Raw genomic sequence first — 16,121 nt, 5'->3', positions numbered from 1 at the left:
TGTATTTTTATCAATTATAAATTTTCTGACTGTGATACCTGTGTCATGGATATTCCAAAGAATGTCCTTTTTCTTATGTGATACATGCTGAAATATTTTAGGTAACATGCCTTAATGATTACAAGGCACTCTCTCGCGCGCTGTTAAAACATGTTCACCTACGTATGTGCACATGCTGCACAGACGGCGATCTATGGATACTTCTGGAGGGGACGGAAAAGAAAGAAGATATAGTGAGCTGTTCAAATAGGAAATCTAGGTGAGAGGTGTACGTGAGTGGACTTTGTATTTTCTAATTGCGCAACTTTTATATAGATCCAAACACTTAACAAAAATAAAACAAAGCCAGGGGAATGATGGCTCAACAGGTAAATATCTCTCCGGGCAAGTCTGACAGCCTGAAACTATACAGTAGAAAGAGAGGAACGCCTCTCACAGGCTGTCCTCTGGCCTAGACAATGTGGACCCTGCATGTGACTCTGCCCCACCATCAAATAAATAGATAAAATAAAAAGGGCACAAAATAAAGCATTTTAAAAAAATTAGTCTTTAGAAATGTTTCCATAGAAGTTTTAACAATGATCGATTGTATGTGTGTGAGTGTGCGTATGTGTGTCTCTCTGTGTGTATGTATGTGGGTTCATGTGCCACAGTGGTGTACAGAGGTCAGAGGTCAACTTGTAGGGGCCAATTCTTTCCTTCTACTGTGTGGGTCCTGGGGATTGAACTCATCACGCTTGGCAGCCAGCGCCTTTACTCTGGAACTGTGTCACCGCTCCAGGTCCATTCCTTGAGTTCTAATGTCACTCTATGTTCCCACTGTAGTCCATGCTTTGCTGGTGCCCCCCCCCCCCCACACATACACACATGCACTATAGTCCTGGAGACTGAATGCAAACTCACACACACACACACACACACACACTATAGTCCTGGAGACTGAATGCAAACTCACTCAGACTGAGTCATCTACTGTGCTATATTCCAACCATCTTGTATTTCCACCTCTTCTCATTACGTTGCTCAGGATGGCTAGTTTTGATCTAGGAGTCGTCCTGCTTCCACTTCCCCAGTAGCTAGGATTCTCGTAATCCTGTACCACCAGGTCTGTCTCTGTGTGGATTTTTCAAAAACCACGTTTTCTTTTCCTTCTTATTAGCATTTTTAAGGCAGCATTGATTTTCTAGAATGTGCGTCATTTCTTTTGTGTTGACCTTCGACAAGTTACTTTGTCTTTATAAGATTCAATTTATCTTTGCTTAGAGAATGAGCATTAAAATAAGACCGGCTGAAAGGCTGGGAAGATAGCATAGGGCTCACTGAGCTCTCCACTTACAGAAAGTCTCCAGAGGCAGGGTGTTACCAAGACGCCCTTTCCCGTCTATCTCGCGCACGGGGTGATGAGTGCAGGCTTGTTGGATGAGCGAGCACTATCGCCCACTACTGTTCCGCTGCTGTCGTTGAGGGACATATATGAAGAACTGACAGAACGAGAGAAGAGCTCCTGCCAATGGAACATGCTGAAATCCTACAGAGCAGCAAGTCGGAAAAGGGAGTTCTGAGCCTGTGGACGTTCTTAAAGCTTCGGTAACAGCAGTGCTACTACGAGCCCACGTCAGTGGCCCTTGTCTTTGTGCCTTGGCCATCTCCAGCCCCACTCCCATCTTGGAAACGTACCTGTGCTTAGGCTTCAGGCCAAACATTTCATGATCAAACCTTTGGTTCAACTGTTTTTCCATATATCTGTTTTTCAGGGCTGAGCCACAGATCTTTGACAGATAGTTGGTAATTCGAGAAGAAAGCAGAATATCAATAGGATATCCATGTTTCCCTACGCGGTTCAAGATCCAAGCTCCTCTCCTGGTACTGAGGAACACCTAGGGCATGGGAGACATGGTTTGTTGTGATCAGTCTGCCTCACAGTCCTTCAGAAGTAGCCCCATTCTCCTGAAGGTTAAGTTCAAACTCACCAGTGTTTTAGTCCCACAGAACCTTGTCAACAGAACGCCTTGCTGTTTCCTTCCTATACACTCCTATGGTTAAGCTGGTGTGTGCGCTGGCCATGGATACACCTTGCTGGGACCTCCTGCTACTTGCAAAACAAGCCCTTTTCTTATAAAGCCGTGGTTTTCAACCTTCCTAATGCTGCAACACTTTTATACAGTTCCTCATGTTATGGTGACTCCCAACCATAAAACTATTTTCTTTTTAGTTTTTTTTATCTTTATTAACTTAAGTATTTTTTACTTACATTTCAATTGTTATTCCCCTTCCTGGTTTCCAGGCCAACATCCCCCTAGCCCTTCCTCCTCCCCTTCTACATGGGCTTCCCCTCCCCATCCTCCCCCCATTATCACTCTCCCCACAACAATCACGTTCACTGGGGGTTCAGTCTTGGCAGGACCCAGGGCTTCCCCTTCCACTGGTGATCTTACTAGGATATTCATTGCTACCTATGAGGTCAGAGTCCAGGGTCAGTCCCTGGAAGCTCTGGTTGCTTGGCATTGTTGTACATATGGGGTCTCGAGCCCCTTCAAGCTCTTCCAGTTCTTTCTCTGATTCCTTCAACGGGGGTCCCGTTCTCAGTTCAGTGGTTTGCTGCTGGCATTCACCTCTGTATTTGCTGTATTCTGGCTGTGTCTCTCAGAAGAGATCTATATCTGGTTCCTGTCGTTCTGCACTTCTTTGCTTCATCCATCTTATCTAGTTTGGTGGCTGTATATGTATGGGCCACATGTGGGGCAGGCTCTGAATGGTTGTTGCTTCAGTCTCTGTTCTAAACTTTGCCTCCCTATTCCCTGCCAAGGGTATTCTTGTTCCCCTTTTAAAGAAGGAGTGAAGCATTTCCATTTTGATAATCCTTCTTGAGTTTCATGTGTTCTAGGCATCTAGGGTAATTCAAGCATTTGGGCTAATAGCCACTTATCAATGAGTGCATACCAAGTGTGTTTTTCTGTGATTGGGTTACCTCACTCAGGATGATATTTTCCAGTTCCATCCATTTGCCTATGGATTTCATAAAGTCATTGTTTTTGATAGCTGAGTAATATTCCATTGTGTAGATGTGCCACATTTTCTGTATCCATTCCTCTGTTGAAGGGCCTCTGGGTTCTTTCCAGCTTCTGGCTATTATAAATAAGGCTGCTATGAACATAGTGGAGCATGTGTCTTTGTTATATGTTGGGGCATCTCTTGGGTATATGCCCAAGAGAGGTATAGCTGGGTCCTCAGGTAGTTCAATGTCCAATTTTCTGAGGAACCTCCAGACTGATTTCCAGAATGGTTGTACCAGTCTGCAATCCCACCAACAATGGAGGAGTGTTCCTCTTTCTCCACATCCTCGCCAGCATCTGCTGTCACCTGAGTTTTTGATCTTAGCCATTCTCACTGGTGTGAGGTGAAATCTCAGGGTTATTTTGATTTGCATTTCTCTTATGACTAAAGATGTTGAACATTTCTTTAGGTGTTTCTCAGCCATTTGGCATTCCTCAGCTGTGAATTCTTTGTTTAGCTCTGAACCCCATTTTTTTTTGGTTCTTTTTTTTTTCGGAGCTGGGGACCGAACCCAGGGCCTTGCACTTCCTAGGTAAGCGCTCTACCACTGAGCTAAATCCCCAGCCCCTCTGAACCCCATTTTTAATAGGGTTATTTGTCTCCCTGTGGTCTAACTTCTTGAGTTCTTTGTATATTTTGGATATAAGCCCTCTATCTGTTGTAGGATTGGTAAAGATCTTTTCCCAATCTGTTGGTTGTCGTTTTGTCCTAACCACACTGTCCTTTGCCTTACAGAAGCTTTGCAGCATAAAACTATTTTCATGTCTACTTCATAACTGTGATTTTGCTACTCTTATGAACCATAATGTTATATGGTCTTTGCAATGTTATATGGACTTGTATAATGGTCTTTCCTTTATTATATTACATTGAGTATACTCATGTTCATGAGGCATGAAAGCTTATTTGGTCTTCTAAAATTCCTGTTTTCTGATGGTCTTAGAATGACCCCTGTGAAAAGGTCATTTGATTCCAAAGAGGGTCGAGACCCACAGGTAGAGAATGACTGTCATAAACCCTCCTGCATCCATAGTATTTTGGGTTTCAGATCAAATCTGCTCCTTCTGTCAGGACACCGCTGACCTTCCAAGGCGATCATTTCTCTCCACCTCCTGAACTTTTCCTAGTACTTGCCACCTATAGAACTCATTAGAAAGCACAGAGATGGGGCTGGAGACATGGCTTGGTGGGTAAAGCACCTGCAGCCACATAAGCTCCATCCCTGAGGCCTACATGGGGGAATGAGAGAGCCTGCTCCTGTGGGCTGTCCTCTGACCCCCACAGATGCATTACTCCATGCACACCACTCCTTCCCCACACAGAACAAATAAGTGTAAGCATTAAAAAAACACCTATAAATCCATAAAGGTGAAAGTGACTGCACATCACTTAGCCCAAAACCCTTAGTCATTTTTTGCTGCCAACACTGCTTGCAGTGTTAGAAAACCTTGTTAATCATTCGTATAGTTTATATTATACCATTTGTCACCAACAACCCCGTTAGAAATATCATAAATATCTATCTCATTTATTTATAAGCTCTGGACCTCTGAGTGTGTTTCCACAGAGCTATATATAGCCTGTGCACCATCTCCCAGCACATCGATCTCACTCCTTATTGATATTGGTTACCTATAGCCTATAAGTAAGCTGCTGAGACTGGCCCTTCACATTTTAAGTGACACAGTGACTCTTAAGGAAGGCCCTGCCATCCCCACTTTATGGTTGAGGGGCACGGAGAGAGCAAATCATGCAGCCTAAGGTCATATAACTAGAGAGTGGCAAAGCTGACCTTCCTACCGTGTCTAAGAACTATTTCCCTGATTGTTGAAAACATGAAGGCTGCTGGTGGAACTATAGCAGACTATAGTCTTCCTGTGTTGCACACTGGCCAAAGTCCATGTTCAAAACTGACTACAAGCTATGTTCAGTTACCAGTAAGATTATTACTTCTCCTCATCTGCCTCTCCCCTAGAGGTGGGTTCTAAGGCTGTAGGAAATGTGTATTGCTTCAAGGTCTTTTGTCTAGGCTCTTAGGCAGTGGGCTGCCTGTCCGCAGCGGGAGGACCTTTCCTCCACACATACATTTCCACCAATGGAAACCCAAGGGCTCGTGTACTGATGCTTCTGCATATCACAGATGAAAGCATGTGCACATTCCTAAGAAGCAGATGGTCTGCGTGTAAGCTGCACACCCTCGGGCAAGGTTGGACTGTGCTCAGAGGTGGACTAAGAAGCTCCCCACTTACTCAACAGTGACAGCAAAAACATACAGCCCAAGATTATTGTGAGAAATGGCGTTTTTGTAAACGGTGATATACAGGAAGCACTCGATAAGTGTCTTGTGCCCGTTACGCTTTAATTTCAGTTTCCCATCTCTACCTTTTTACAATAAACAACATATTTATAAATCGTATCTTAAAAGGACTGTGTAAGGAAACTATTTAACCAGTGTAGTCCTGTCTCTTCATCAATTCACTACTCTATTGGCAATAGGGAAATGTCTACCTGGTTTTTAGTAAATGTGATGATGCTGTTTTTCTGCAAATATGCTTCAAATTACTTTAACAAAAATCCTCAATGCTAAAATTTTCTTAAATGATATTTGCTCAGTAACTCTGCCCCATAATGCTTCTTCTCATGCCTAATCATGAAGGTGATTTCCTACGTTACCCCAGGAGTTAATTCTACACTTACTAGGAAATCATGACATAAGCACAAAAGGACATTTCTCTTCACAAAATTATGCTGGGCTGGAGAGATGGTTCAGTGGTTAAGAACACTTGCTACTGTCACAAAAGACCCAAGTTTGGCACTCAGCTCCCACATCAGGTGCTCACAGCTTCAGGAGAATCTGATGCCTCTGTATTCATGTGTACACACACATGCACACACACACACACACATACACACACACACAGTATAATAAAAATAAATCTTTAACTTCCTTGATACATTGATTGCATTACACATTTGATTTACAGGATCTATACGAAGCATCAGCCCTAATGCTGAAGCTTGGGCAGCAGACAAGCCCCGTGTATTTGCTGCTGGCCTGGGTGGGACCTGTGCCAGTCTCTACACTCCTTGGTGGTCCTACCTCCTTGCTAAGAGTGAAGCAAAGTAAACCACTCATTCATGCAAACCTGCTTGGCTGTGTGGCTGATCTCTACGGCCAGATCTCCTCCAGAATTCCCAATGCCAATGACAATGACCCTTTTCCCGGTAAATTCCACTGGGTTCTTATATTCTCGACTGTGGAAGTACTTTCCTTTGAACTTTTCAATTCCTAGAAGAGAAGAAATAATTATTGGGGGTGGAGCGGTTTGTATGAAGGTTATTATTTGTCAAAGCATGTATTGTTCCCTTTTGTGGAATTTAAAGTTTAACCTTCTATTTTCCACACTCTCCTTTATTAAGCAACTCTTCTTGCCTTTCTGAACACTTTTGCTTCTTTCTTCTCCCACTGCCTTTGTGATTCCCTGCCATAAGGCATCTGCATTTTGAATTTGCAGATACAAGTCCAGATGGCCTCAGAAAACCTCCCTTCTCCTCTATCTGTTCAACGCCACACCTCTATGTGCACATTGGGCATACATAGAATGTATTTTTAAAGGGAAAAGGTCCAGGCCAGAATCATGAAATAAAATGCTTTAAGCTTTTGCTTCATTCTTAGAAATTCATTATTTCCACTGTTTTCTTCTTCAATTTAAGAAAAATCTCTGATTCCAATTAGCACAAATCAGGGACTCCAGCCTTCCTTTTGGTCCTTGGGAAAACACAGTCACCATGAGTTTAAATACAGTCCCGTGCTATTGGACAGAGAGACAGTCATTCTGAGAAGCAGGTTGAAGATGGATTTCATCACTGGACAGATACTATACACACCTAGGTGGTACAGGTCAGTCAAAAGACGCAGTGAACCTGAGTGTGTGAGGCTGTGTTGGTATAATATGGCCTATGATTGTATAGCACAGATCTCAAATACATAGGGTTCCACAAAGTATAGTATTGTAAATGTATAATCAGCAAGTTACTTATTGCCCAGTGTTATGTATTTAACAGGTACTCATGCTATAACTTTAAATAACTTGACAGTGCCATAGATTGGTACACCAGTGTCACCATAAACAGTGTCTCGTGCCTGAGTATCACAGTGGCTAAGCCCTTACTAGACAGCAGGATATTTTCAGCTCCATTACAATGTTATAGGGCTAACGTTGTACATGTAGTCATTTCTTGACAAAGATGACATTCGTGGCTCATGACAGTAGACATGATAATCTTCCTCTAGCTTCCAAACTGTAATCCTTTCCACTTTCAAAATGGCAGTAATACGAATTACAAAACACAGGGGAATGCACTTAATTAGGGTAAGGCTTTATTTTTAAACCCCACAGTAAGAATCACTCAGACCATTCCCCTCCCATTCCTCAGAGGTCATACCATAGCCATGGCTGCAGCGTCTTCCCTCAGTGGGTCACTCACCAGGAAAGCTGTCCAGGGGCAGGTGAGGGTCCGTGTGATGACCTGTGCAAACCAGGACTCCATCGAAGACGTCTACCTGCTCTTTCCCTTCATGCTCAGTGACCACTTGCCACTGGCCTGAGGTAGAGAAATCAGGCTGCTTCTTCACGCTGCACACTGTGGTCTAAAAGTGACAGGGATCTGTAGTTATAGCCTATAGAGTATATGTCTTCCCTGAGACAACTCCCTACAGAATGTTATATAAACAGTTGTCACGGGCACCGTCACGGGGTTTCTGTATGACTATTTGATTCGCACACAGCGGGAACAAAGCTTGGGGCTTCTGCCAAGCATCAGCGACATATTCACTAATGGCCTGTCCCTCCTCTATCCCCTGCTATCCCCACCTCCATGTCTGCTTCTCCCAGTGCAAACCAGGAGTGGCTGGCCTTTAACACATGACTAAGATACAGGTCTCCCTTCATTGGGACTGGAACACCATCCCGGTGGCCCTCCTTGTATGTGATGGAGTCTTCCTCTGCCTTCTACAGACGCTTGTTTTACAGGTGACCCTAAAGAGGCTGTGAGATGAGATGGCTGGTGGCATAATTTTTAGCTTTGTAATAAATAAGTAAGTAAGTAAGTAAGTAAGTAAATAAATAAATAAATAAATAAATAAATAAACAAGGATTCCTCTGCGAGGCTTAAGTACACCAAGAATGTGTTCCGGCCTGTGTCTGAAGCCTCGGGCACAGGGTCTCAGTGGGCCGAAAGTGATCCCACCTAGATCCGATATCTTGGCCCACACAGTGGTCTCTGTCCTGAGCATTTACACAGGCTAGGGCCTTTGCTTGGATCACACTTCTGTTCCTTCTTCTCTTGGCAGACTCCTATTCATTCTTCACTCAGCCCGGACACAATCTGCTCTGCAGTCGACCTTCCCTGGAGGCTGATGCCTGGTGTCTTCCTCTGAGCAGCGATGGGAGTCTCCTCAGATGTTCCTCTTCACTTTCATTTTCATTGTTTGTTTGTTTGTTTTTGGTCTCTGCATTTTTACTGCTTAGCCCAGAGCCAAGCTTATTCAAGTAATGAATACACAAAGGGCAGTCTATGGGCTGCATGCCAGGCCTTGAGAGTTGCCATTGAGTGTAACATTGATCATGATTTAGCAGAAGAGTCAGGAAGGTTTGGGCTTTTGCAGGGTGTCATAAATATTTTTTTTCCCAATGGGCACAATTTCAAATCATAGAAACATGCTAGAAAACTTCAGAGAAAGAAGGAACCAGAAACAATCTGGGACAATCATGTTGGTTTGTAAGCAAGGGAATTTATAGAAATTGAAGGTGAGAAACGCTGTGGCCTAAGAGCACAAGTTAATCTGTGGTTGAGCAAGGGCCATTGTTCAAGGCATGGCCCTTCATTCAGTGAACTTCCTCTCCCCAGAACTGACCTCTCTGCCTCCCCGCTGGCTTCCCAACAACCATAGCACGGGGTTGAAATTACATAAAACAGCATGTGGTAAAGCTAAGTGATCTTGGACATGGAGATTTTAAAGGTCTGACTCCCACCAGTCCCCCTCGTCAGTTTTTATTAAAGCCAGCATGAAAGGAAAGCATGGTAAGCACCCTAGCAGGTGGCTTCCTGTTTCTTCAGCCACGATGTATAGGATAGAGGGCTTTCCTTGAACGTTTCCCAAGAACCAAGAGGGCCAGAGGAGAGTCTTTGTGTTGTATATGTCTCTTTCAAGTAAGTCTCCACAGACAACATAGGTAAATGAGCTTTGTGATTCACTGACGTGATGAACAATTTCAAACAGGAAGTAAAAACCTCTTACCTTGAATTGGATATATTTGAGAAGGCCAAACTCTTTGGCGTACATCCTGAAATACTCCAGGACCTGGGAGTTGTGCATGAAGTTAGGGTAATGATCTGGAATAGGGTAGTCACTGAAACACATCATCTCCTTGGAAGTGTTGATGATCACAGACTTATAAATACTGGCCCTTCCTTCCTCAGGGTTTTCCTGTGCAAATAAGAAGTATTTATGGCAACCTGAGGATCAACCTTATGAAATACAAGTAGCCAATGAACATGTAAAAAAGTCACACACACACACACACACACATACACACACACACACACACACACACACGCACCCCATACAATGTCAAATCTATTTTTTCTTTTTTCTATTTTTCGGAGCTGGGGACCGAACCCAGGGCCTTGCGTTTGCTAGGCAAGCGCTCTACCACTGAGCTAAATCCCCAGTCCTATGTAAGAATATTGAAAGGGGCCTATTATAACTTGAAATGAAAGAGTAATATGCATACTATGAAATTAAATGTACATCCTAATCATCTAGTATACATTACATATACTTATGTTTATATAATTACATATTGTATATAACCTCTCCCTTGTTTAATATATCTCCTTTGAGTACACTGTATTAATTATATATAATTTGTACATATAGTCTGAATAGGAAAATAGTTTATTATAAAGGTGGAATTTTTTCTTTCATTTTTATTAAAATGTTTATTAAACACTGACAAGGACAGAAAACTCTCAGTGGACTAGTATAGAAAGATACTTTCTCAAGTCAATAAGAGACAATTTAAAACATGCAAGTAGACGATAGCTTGCTAAACAGTAAGAGACCGAGTGCTTTGGTTTGATTAGGAACACAAAGATGTTCTTTTGGGACATTCCCAGAGAGGATTGCACTCGAAGTCCTAGCTGTATGCCCTACAAGTCCTGAAAGAGGAAATAAAAACGAATTTCGTGACCAATTAGGTGAATGTTTATGAAAAGCAAACCCCAAAGAACGAAATGTTAAACCGACAACTACACAATACAGGCAGGCCATGGGAGAGAGGAGAACACGGCCAGGCTGGGAGAGCAAACAGAGCCAGGCCATGTGAAAGCAGGCCCACACGGCCAGGCCATGGGAAAGCAGGTGAACACGAGTCACTGCAGGGTGAGAGGTGGCTCAGTTGGTTCAGTGCTCACCTTGCAAGCATGAGGACTAAGTTCAAGCCCCAGAACCTACATTAAGAAATGCCTGGTGTGGCAGGCTAGAGAGATGGCTCAGAGGTTGAGAGCACTGGCTGCTCTTCCAGAGGTCCTGAGTTCAATTCCCAGCAAGTACATGGTGGCTCACAACCATCTATAGTGATATCAGACACCCTCTTCTGACATATGTATACAGAATACTGTATGCATAATAAGTAAATAAATCTTAAAAAAAAAAGCCTGGTATGGGGTCATGTGCTTGCAATTGCAACACCAAAGAGGTGCAACACCGAAGAGGTCTAGGCAACTGAGCCCTGGGGCTTGCTGCCAGACAACCTCATATTCTTAGCAAGTAGAGACTCTCCTAAAAAATGCACCATGCCTGAGAGCAACACTTAAGGTTGCATACATAGGAACTGTACACGTACACACTTGTACACACACACACACACACGTATGCACACGCGAGCACACACACACAGAGGGGGGAGGGGAAGAGGAGGGAGGGAGGGAGGGAGAGACAGAGAGAGAGAGAGACAGAGACAGAGTCAGTCAGTTCCATAGCCAGGCTTGACGTTTGTAAGCTCGGCACTCAGAAGCACCTGAAGGCTGCTGACGTTCGGTGTCAGCATGAACTACATAATAAATTCCAGACAATCCTGAGATATAGAGCAAGACCCTCAAAAATAAACAAGTTAGTAACCTGAAGGGTTAAAATTTCTAAAAGTTAGTCCTGAACAAAGTCTGACTATGCCTAAAAGAATTTGAGATAGGGCTCCAAGGACACTGGCCATCTGGAGCTACCCCTGGAGCTACCTCCCTTCCCTTCCTTCACCCCCTGATACGAGTCATCCCTTAGCTGAGCGAGATAAGACACCTTGCCCATACTGCCAAGATGCTAGAATGCTTTGTTAATACAATTCCGCACAGAAAAAAAAATAACTGTACACCCTTTGTACTAACCAATTTGTTTTCCCTATATAAGCTCCGGCCTAGAGAGGCTCGGGGCTGGACTCAATCTCCTGTGTGAGATATGTGTCAGCCCGAGATCTCGTAAATAAAACTGCCTCTTGCTGATTACATCAAGACTGGCTTCTCGTGTTTCCTGGGGGTACCCCAACCCGTGACTGGAGCGAGAGTCTCCCCAGAATCTGGGGGTCTTTCAACCTACCTGTATGTCAGAAATGAACCACTGAAAATTTTAATTTTAAAAATAGACCATGTACAAGCCCATCCTCCTCTTAAATGCTTAGGTATTGAAAGAGCAATATGACTAAACTCCAAAACACAGATAAAGAGATCAAACATAGACATAACTGAAAGCTGGCATCTTCATGGATTGGAAGAGTCAATACTGTGACGATCCTGCTCCTCCTACTTGCCCTGAAAACACAGCTAGTCCCTGGCAGCATTTCAGCAAACGCTGTATAGGTATTAACAAATGGATTCTGGAGACTTCTGGAAATAGCCAACAGTCCTTAGGTGTGGCTGGCCATAGTAACTTTCTTCCAAAGGCAGAAAAGATGAACTTTACACCAGCCAAGCCTGACCAACTCCACTGAAAGTTGTAACACAAGCAGGGCCAATCATTACAAGAAAGGATACCCTTGATACACAGAAAGCAGGAATTCACCTCCAGGATCTTCTTCAGGCTAGCCAGGAGTAAAAGACCAAACAAATTCAAAGGAGGCTATTCTACAAAATACCCAACCAGTCCTCCTCAAACCTACCAGAGATAGCAAAACCAAGGGGGTAAAAGAAACAAAGCAAGAAAATCTAAGAAACCATCCAAGCCATGAGGAGCCTTGAGAGATACAACTACCAAGTCTTAGGGGGATCCTGGAATAGAAAAAAAAAAGGCATCAGAAGAACAAAGTAAATCTAAACAAAGCAAGGGCTTATGAGACTTCCTGCCTCACTGGTCATGATCAATATATCCCACTAGTGTAGGATGCTAACAATGGAAACGAGGCAAAGTCCCAAGTGCCAGGGTAGCAGATGTTTACCACCATGCCTGAAGAACACATATAAAATTATTGTCAGAAAGTGTTAGTCTATATCATGAAGAAGGAGGCAATACTAGGGAAGGTGAGAAGAAAAAGAACAGTGGGAGGAGAATCCGAATGACAGCATCTGAGAGGGTGTTCATGAGGCAGGCAAAGACAGGATAAAGCAGTCACAGGAAAACATCGGGAGTGGCCGGTGACAAGGAAAGAAAACACCTGGATCACAGGGATCGGTCACTGAAAAGGGAGCTCTAGTGTTCTTAACTGGATACGGGGTGCCCGGGGCAGAACCTCAAAGTGCTGGGTTCAGATCTATATAAGACATCTAAAATTAATTGATCAATTAACTTAATGGCACCAAGAGAAGGACAGCATGACTCCAAATAGTAAGCAAGGGGGTGACAGAAACAACTTCAGTAGATGAATTCGCAGGAAATCACTAAGGATGTGAAGTGTCCATGAGTGTCTGGTACCTCAGTTTCCACAGCTATGTGACGACCAAGTGTGAGAATGAAGGCTTGTGGCTTCAGGAGCATCCTAAGCAGACAGAAGGACAGTATGCTCCTCAGGGATATTTATGTATGTATGTATGTATGTATGTATGTATGTATGTATGTATGTATGTTTTTGAGACAGGATCACACTATGTCTCTCGAGCTGGTCTGGAACTCCCTGTGTTCACTAGGCTGGCCTCAAACTCACAGACATCTGCCTGTCTCTGCCTCCTGTGTGCTGAGATCAAAGGCATGTGCCACTGTGCCCAGCTACATTTTAAAGTCTGTTTATTTAAAACTCCATCTGCCTCTGCCTCTCAAGTGCTGGGATAAGGGGTGTGGGTCGTCACACCTGGTTCAGAAACCGGTTTAAACATATTGGGAAGTTCATACATGTAGACATGCCAGGCATCATACATGCTAGCTCACACATGCCAGGCATCATGGGTGACTCTGGACTAGAATGCTGAACCATGCAGATGTGTCTAACAAAAGCCAGGGTATTATGCCAAAACATGGCTCACTGATTTACATAAGGTTGGCACAATTCTGCCAAGGGGACGATCAGAAAATAAATAAAGTTCATTGACTCTTTCAACAACAGTCATTTCAAGATACTTTAGCAATGAAAACCACAAACCTGATTTTCTGGCATAATGTTAGATACTCTCCTGGCCTCCACCCTTCGGTTGCTGATTTCATGCTTGTTTTGGAATTCCTAAACCTGGCTCTGGTGCTCAGCAGAGGTACCAAGTGCGTAGGTCCCAATCCATGCCAACTAAGTAATAACTGGCATGACACACTGATCACCCAGAATTGTCAGAAGTGACCGGCACACTTAGTCACTTCCTGCTCGTAATAACTTTACGAAGTAGGCACTATGTAAGCTCTTTCTTGAAGAAACAACAGACACAAAGAAGTGATTTCCCCTAAGTTCCACCCCTTCTAGGTGACAGACACGGGCTTGGAAGCTAAAATAATGTTCTCAACCCCTACGCTTACTGGAATCCTTTTGAAATTTTACTGGATTTCAAAAGTAGACTTTTCTCTTGATTACAAAACCAACCAACCAACCAAACAAAAAGCCTAATCAACAAGCTTTTCAGCCCAAGGCTGTGATAAAGGAATGGGGGTGGGGGGTTCTTAGGGAATCCATTCCCCATCTGAACGAGAACCAAAGGCTAACAGAGCAGACGTCTCCTCTGTCCAGAGTCATGGTGCAGTCAGGGCTGCACCTCCATTTAACTGTGGAGTGACATGCAGCTGCCTTTAAGGATGTGGCTGGCACGGCTATATTTTATGAAAAATGGAACCCACTCATGGGACTTCAGCACTACTCTGAAGATGAGTTCAAGAAGCAAGCCCAGCGTGTGCCTGTGTGGAAGTCAGTGAAGTTAGCTGACATTCACTTAATAAGTAAGTTTGTTTAAGGCAGGGTCACTCTACATAGTCATGGATGACCTGGAACTCACGTGTAGACCAGGTTGGTCTCCACCACACAGGGATCTGCCTGCCTCTGTTGCCCCAGTGCTGGGATTAAAGCATCCAGCACCATTCCCAGCTCATATTTTAATCTTATTAGCACGTGCCTGGTTAGATATGCATAGGGTTCAAATGAAACTGACGAATAAGGCTAGAGATGAGCAAAGGCCAGGGAATTTGACCTCTTCTCCAGGGAAGGGAGGTTTAAAGCACACAGGACAATCTTATTTTTATATTCTGTTCAGTGACTAGCATGGTCAGCGTTACCTCAGGTGAGAAGGAAATTTGTGTGCATTAGTGTGAGTGTGTGTGTGTGTGCGTGTGTGTATGTACATGTTCTCTCCCCCTCTCTCCCTGTTCTGTCTCCTCTGTCTCTGTCTGTTGATGTCTGTCTCTGTCTCTGACTCTTGTCTGTGTGCGCGTGTGTGTAGTACATGAAGAGGCTAAAGGTCAATGTTGGCTGTTCTCCTTAGCTGCTCCCCACCTTACGATTTGAGATAGGACATTTTCCTGAACTTGGAGCTAGAAGACTGCTTTCCCCGGTAGCTGGAAAGTCTCAGGACTCCTCCCATCTCTGCAACTGTCCCCACAATTGGGATTACAAGGGCTTGCTGCTCCACTAGGCTTCTTACTTTCCTTTAGTTTCCTTTCCTTTCCTTTTGTTTCGTTTTGTTTCCTTTCCTTCCTTCCTTACCCCCTCCATCTCTCTCTCCCTCTCTCCCTCCCTCCCTTTCTTCCTGGTGAGTGTTAGGGATGAAGCTCAGACCTTCCTGTTCCTGTACTAAGTACTTAGCGTTTTCTAGAAAAGCCACCTTCCCAGCTTCCCAATAATAATAAATTATTATTATTATTATTATTTTATTTTATTTTATATGTGTGAGTGTTTTGCCTGCATGCATGTTTATGGGCTATGCTCACACTTGGTATCAAAAGAGGGTGTCAGGTCCCCTGGAGCTGGGCTTTATGGTACTGGTGAGCTGGAACTGAACTCGGGTCCTCTGAAAGAGCAAATGCTCTTATCTGCTGCATCGGCTCTCCAGTGCCACTCCAGGAACTGCTTTCAATAGAGAAGATTGAAGGCCTTGCGAACAGACCCTAGGCTCGATGTCTATTTCAGGAGCCGGGGACAAGCAGCGAACTTCTAACGTTTGCTACTCTACCACGTCACAGATTGTTCCCCGTGAAGTTCAGAAACAAACAAGCAAACAAGAAGCTCTGGTCTGCGTGCCGTTTTCATGGCAACAAAAAAGGGAAATAAGTGGCATTTCACTTTGTAGCCGGTCTACAGAAAGGAACCGGCCTAAAATCTGACTCCTGTCATTGCGGAATTCAAGTAACTACCTTGCGCAGCCTGTATGGGATAACAAGAGTAGCTACAGAGTTGCACAGAGTCCTTCAAGTCTTAGGGGATAAGGAGATTTACCTGGTACCTCCACAGTCCTCCGATGTCATCAGACATTTCAAAGCAGACAGGTTCCAAACCCTCTTCTAGGCAGCACTTGATGCAGGTGAGCCCGCTGGCTCCTGATCCAATTACAGCGATCCTTTTCTTGGCCATGGTCGCCAGAAAGCTTCACTGGTTGGGTTAGAGTCACTTGTCCTA

The 16,121-nt window shown here is 44.0% G+C and overlaps 1 protein-coding gene across 3 annotated transcripts in view; it reads right to left on the bottom strand.

Annotated features, from left to right (window-relative positions):
• The window catches only part of Fmo5 (flavin containing dimethylaniline monoxygenase 5), a 52,728-nt gene that overhangs the window by 10,957 nt on the left and 25,650 nt on the right, over positions 1–16,121 (bottom strand). For all 3 annotated transcript variants that reach the window (XM_063281297.1, XM_039101730.2, NM_144739.2), the window contains exons 2-6: positions 15,942–16,118; positions 9,356–9,544; positions 7,543–7,705; positions 6,201–6,343; positions 1,678–1,877 (exon numbers count right to left, since the gene is read on the bottom strand). In XM_063281297.1, coding sequence (XP_063137367.1) covers positions 1,678–1,877; positions 6,201–6,343; positions 7,543–7,705; positions 9,356–9,544; positions 15,942–16,076 — 830 coding nt within the window. In that variant the 5' untranslated portion in view covers positions 16,077–16,118. The remainder of the gene's footprint in view (positions 1–1,677; positions 1,878–6,200; positions 6,344–7,542; positions 7,706–9,355; positions 9,545–15,941; positions 16,119–16,121) is intronic.

This window comes from Rattus norvegicus, chromosome 2 (genome assembly GCF_036323735.1).
Source record: "Rattus norvegicus strain BN/NHsdMcwi chromosome 2, GRCr8, whole genome shotgun sequence".
NCBI lineage: Eukaryota > Metazoa > Chordata > Mammalia > Rodentia > Muridae > Rattus > Rattus norvegicus.
The sequence above is the reverse complement of the archived record's forward strand: the minus strand, read 5'-3'. Positions and strand labels throughout refer to the sequence as shown.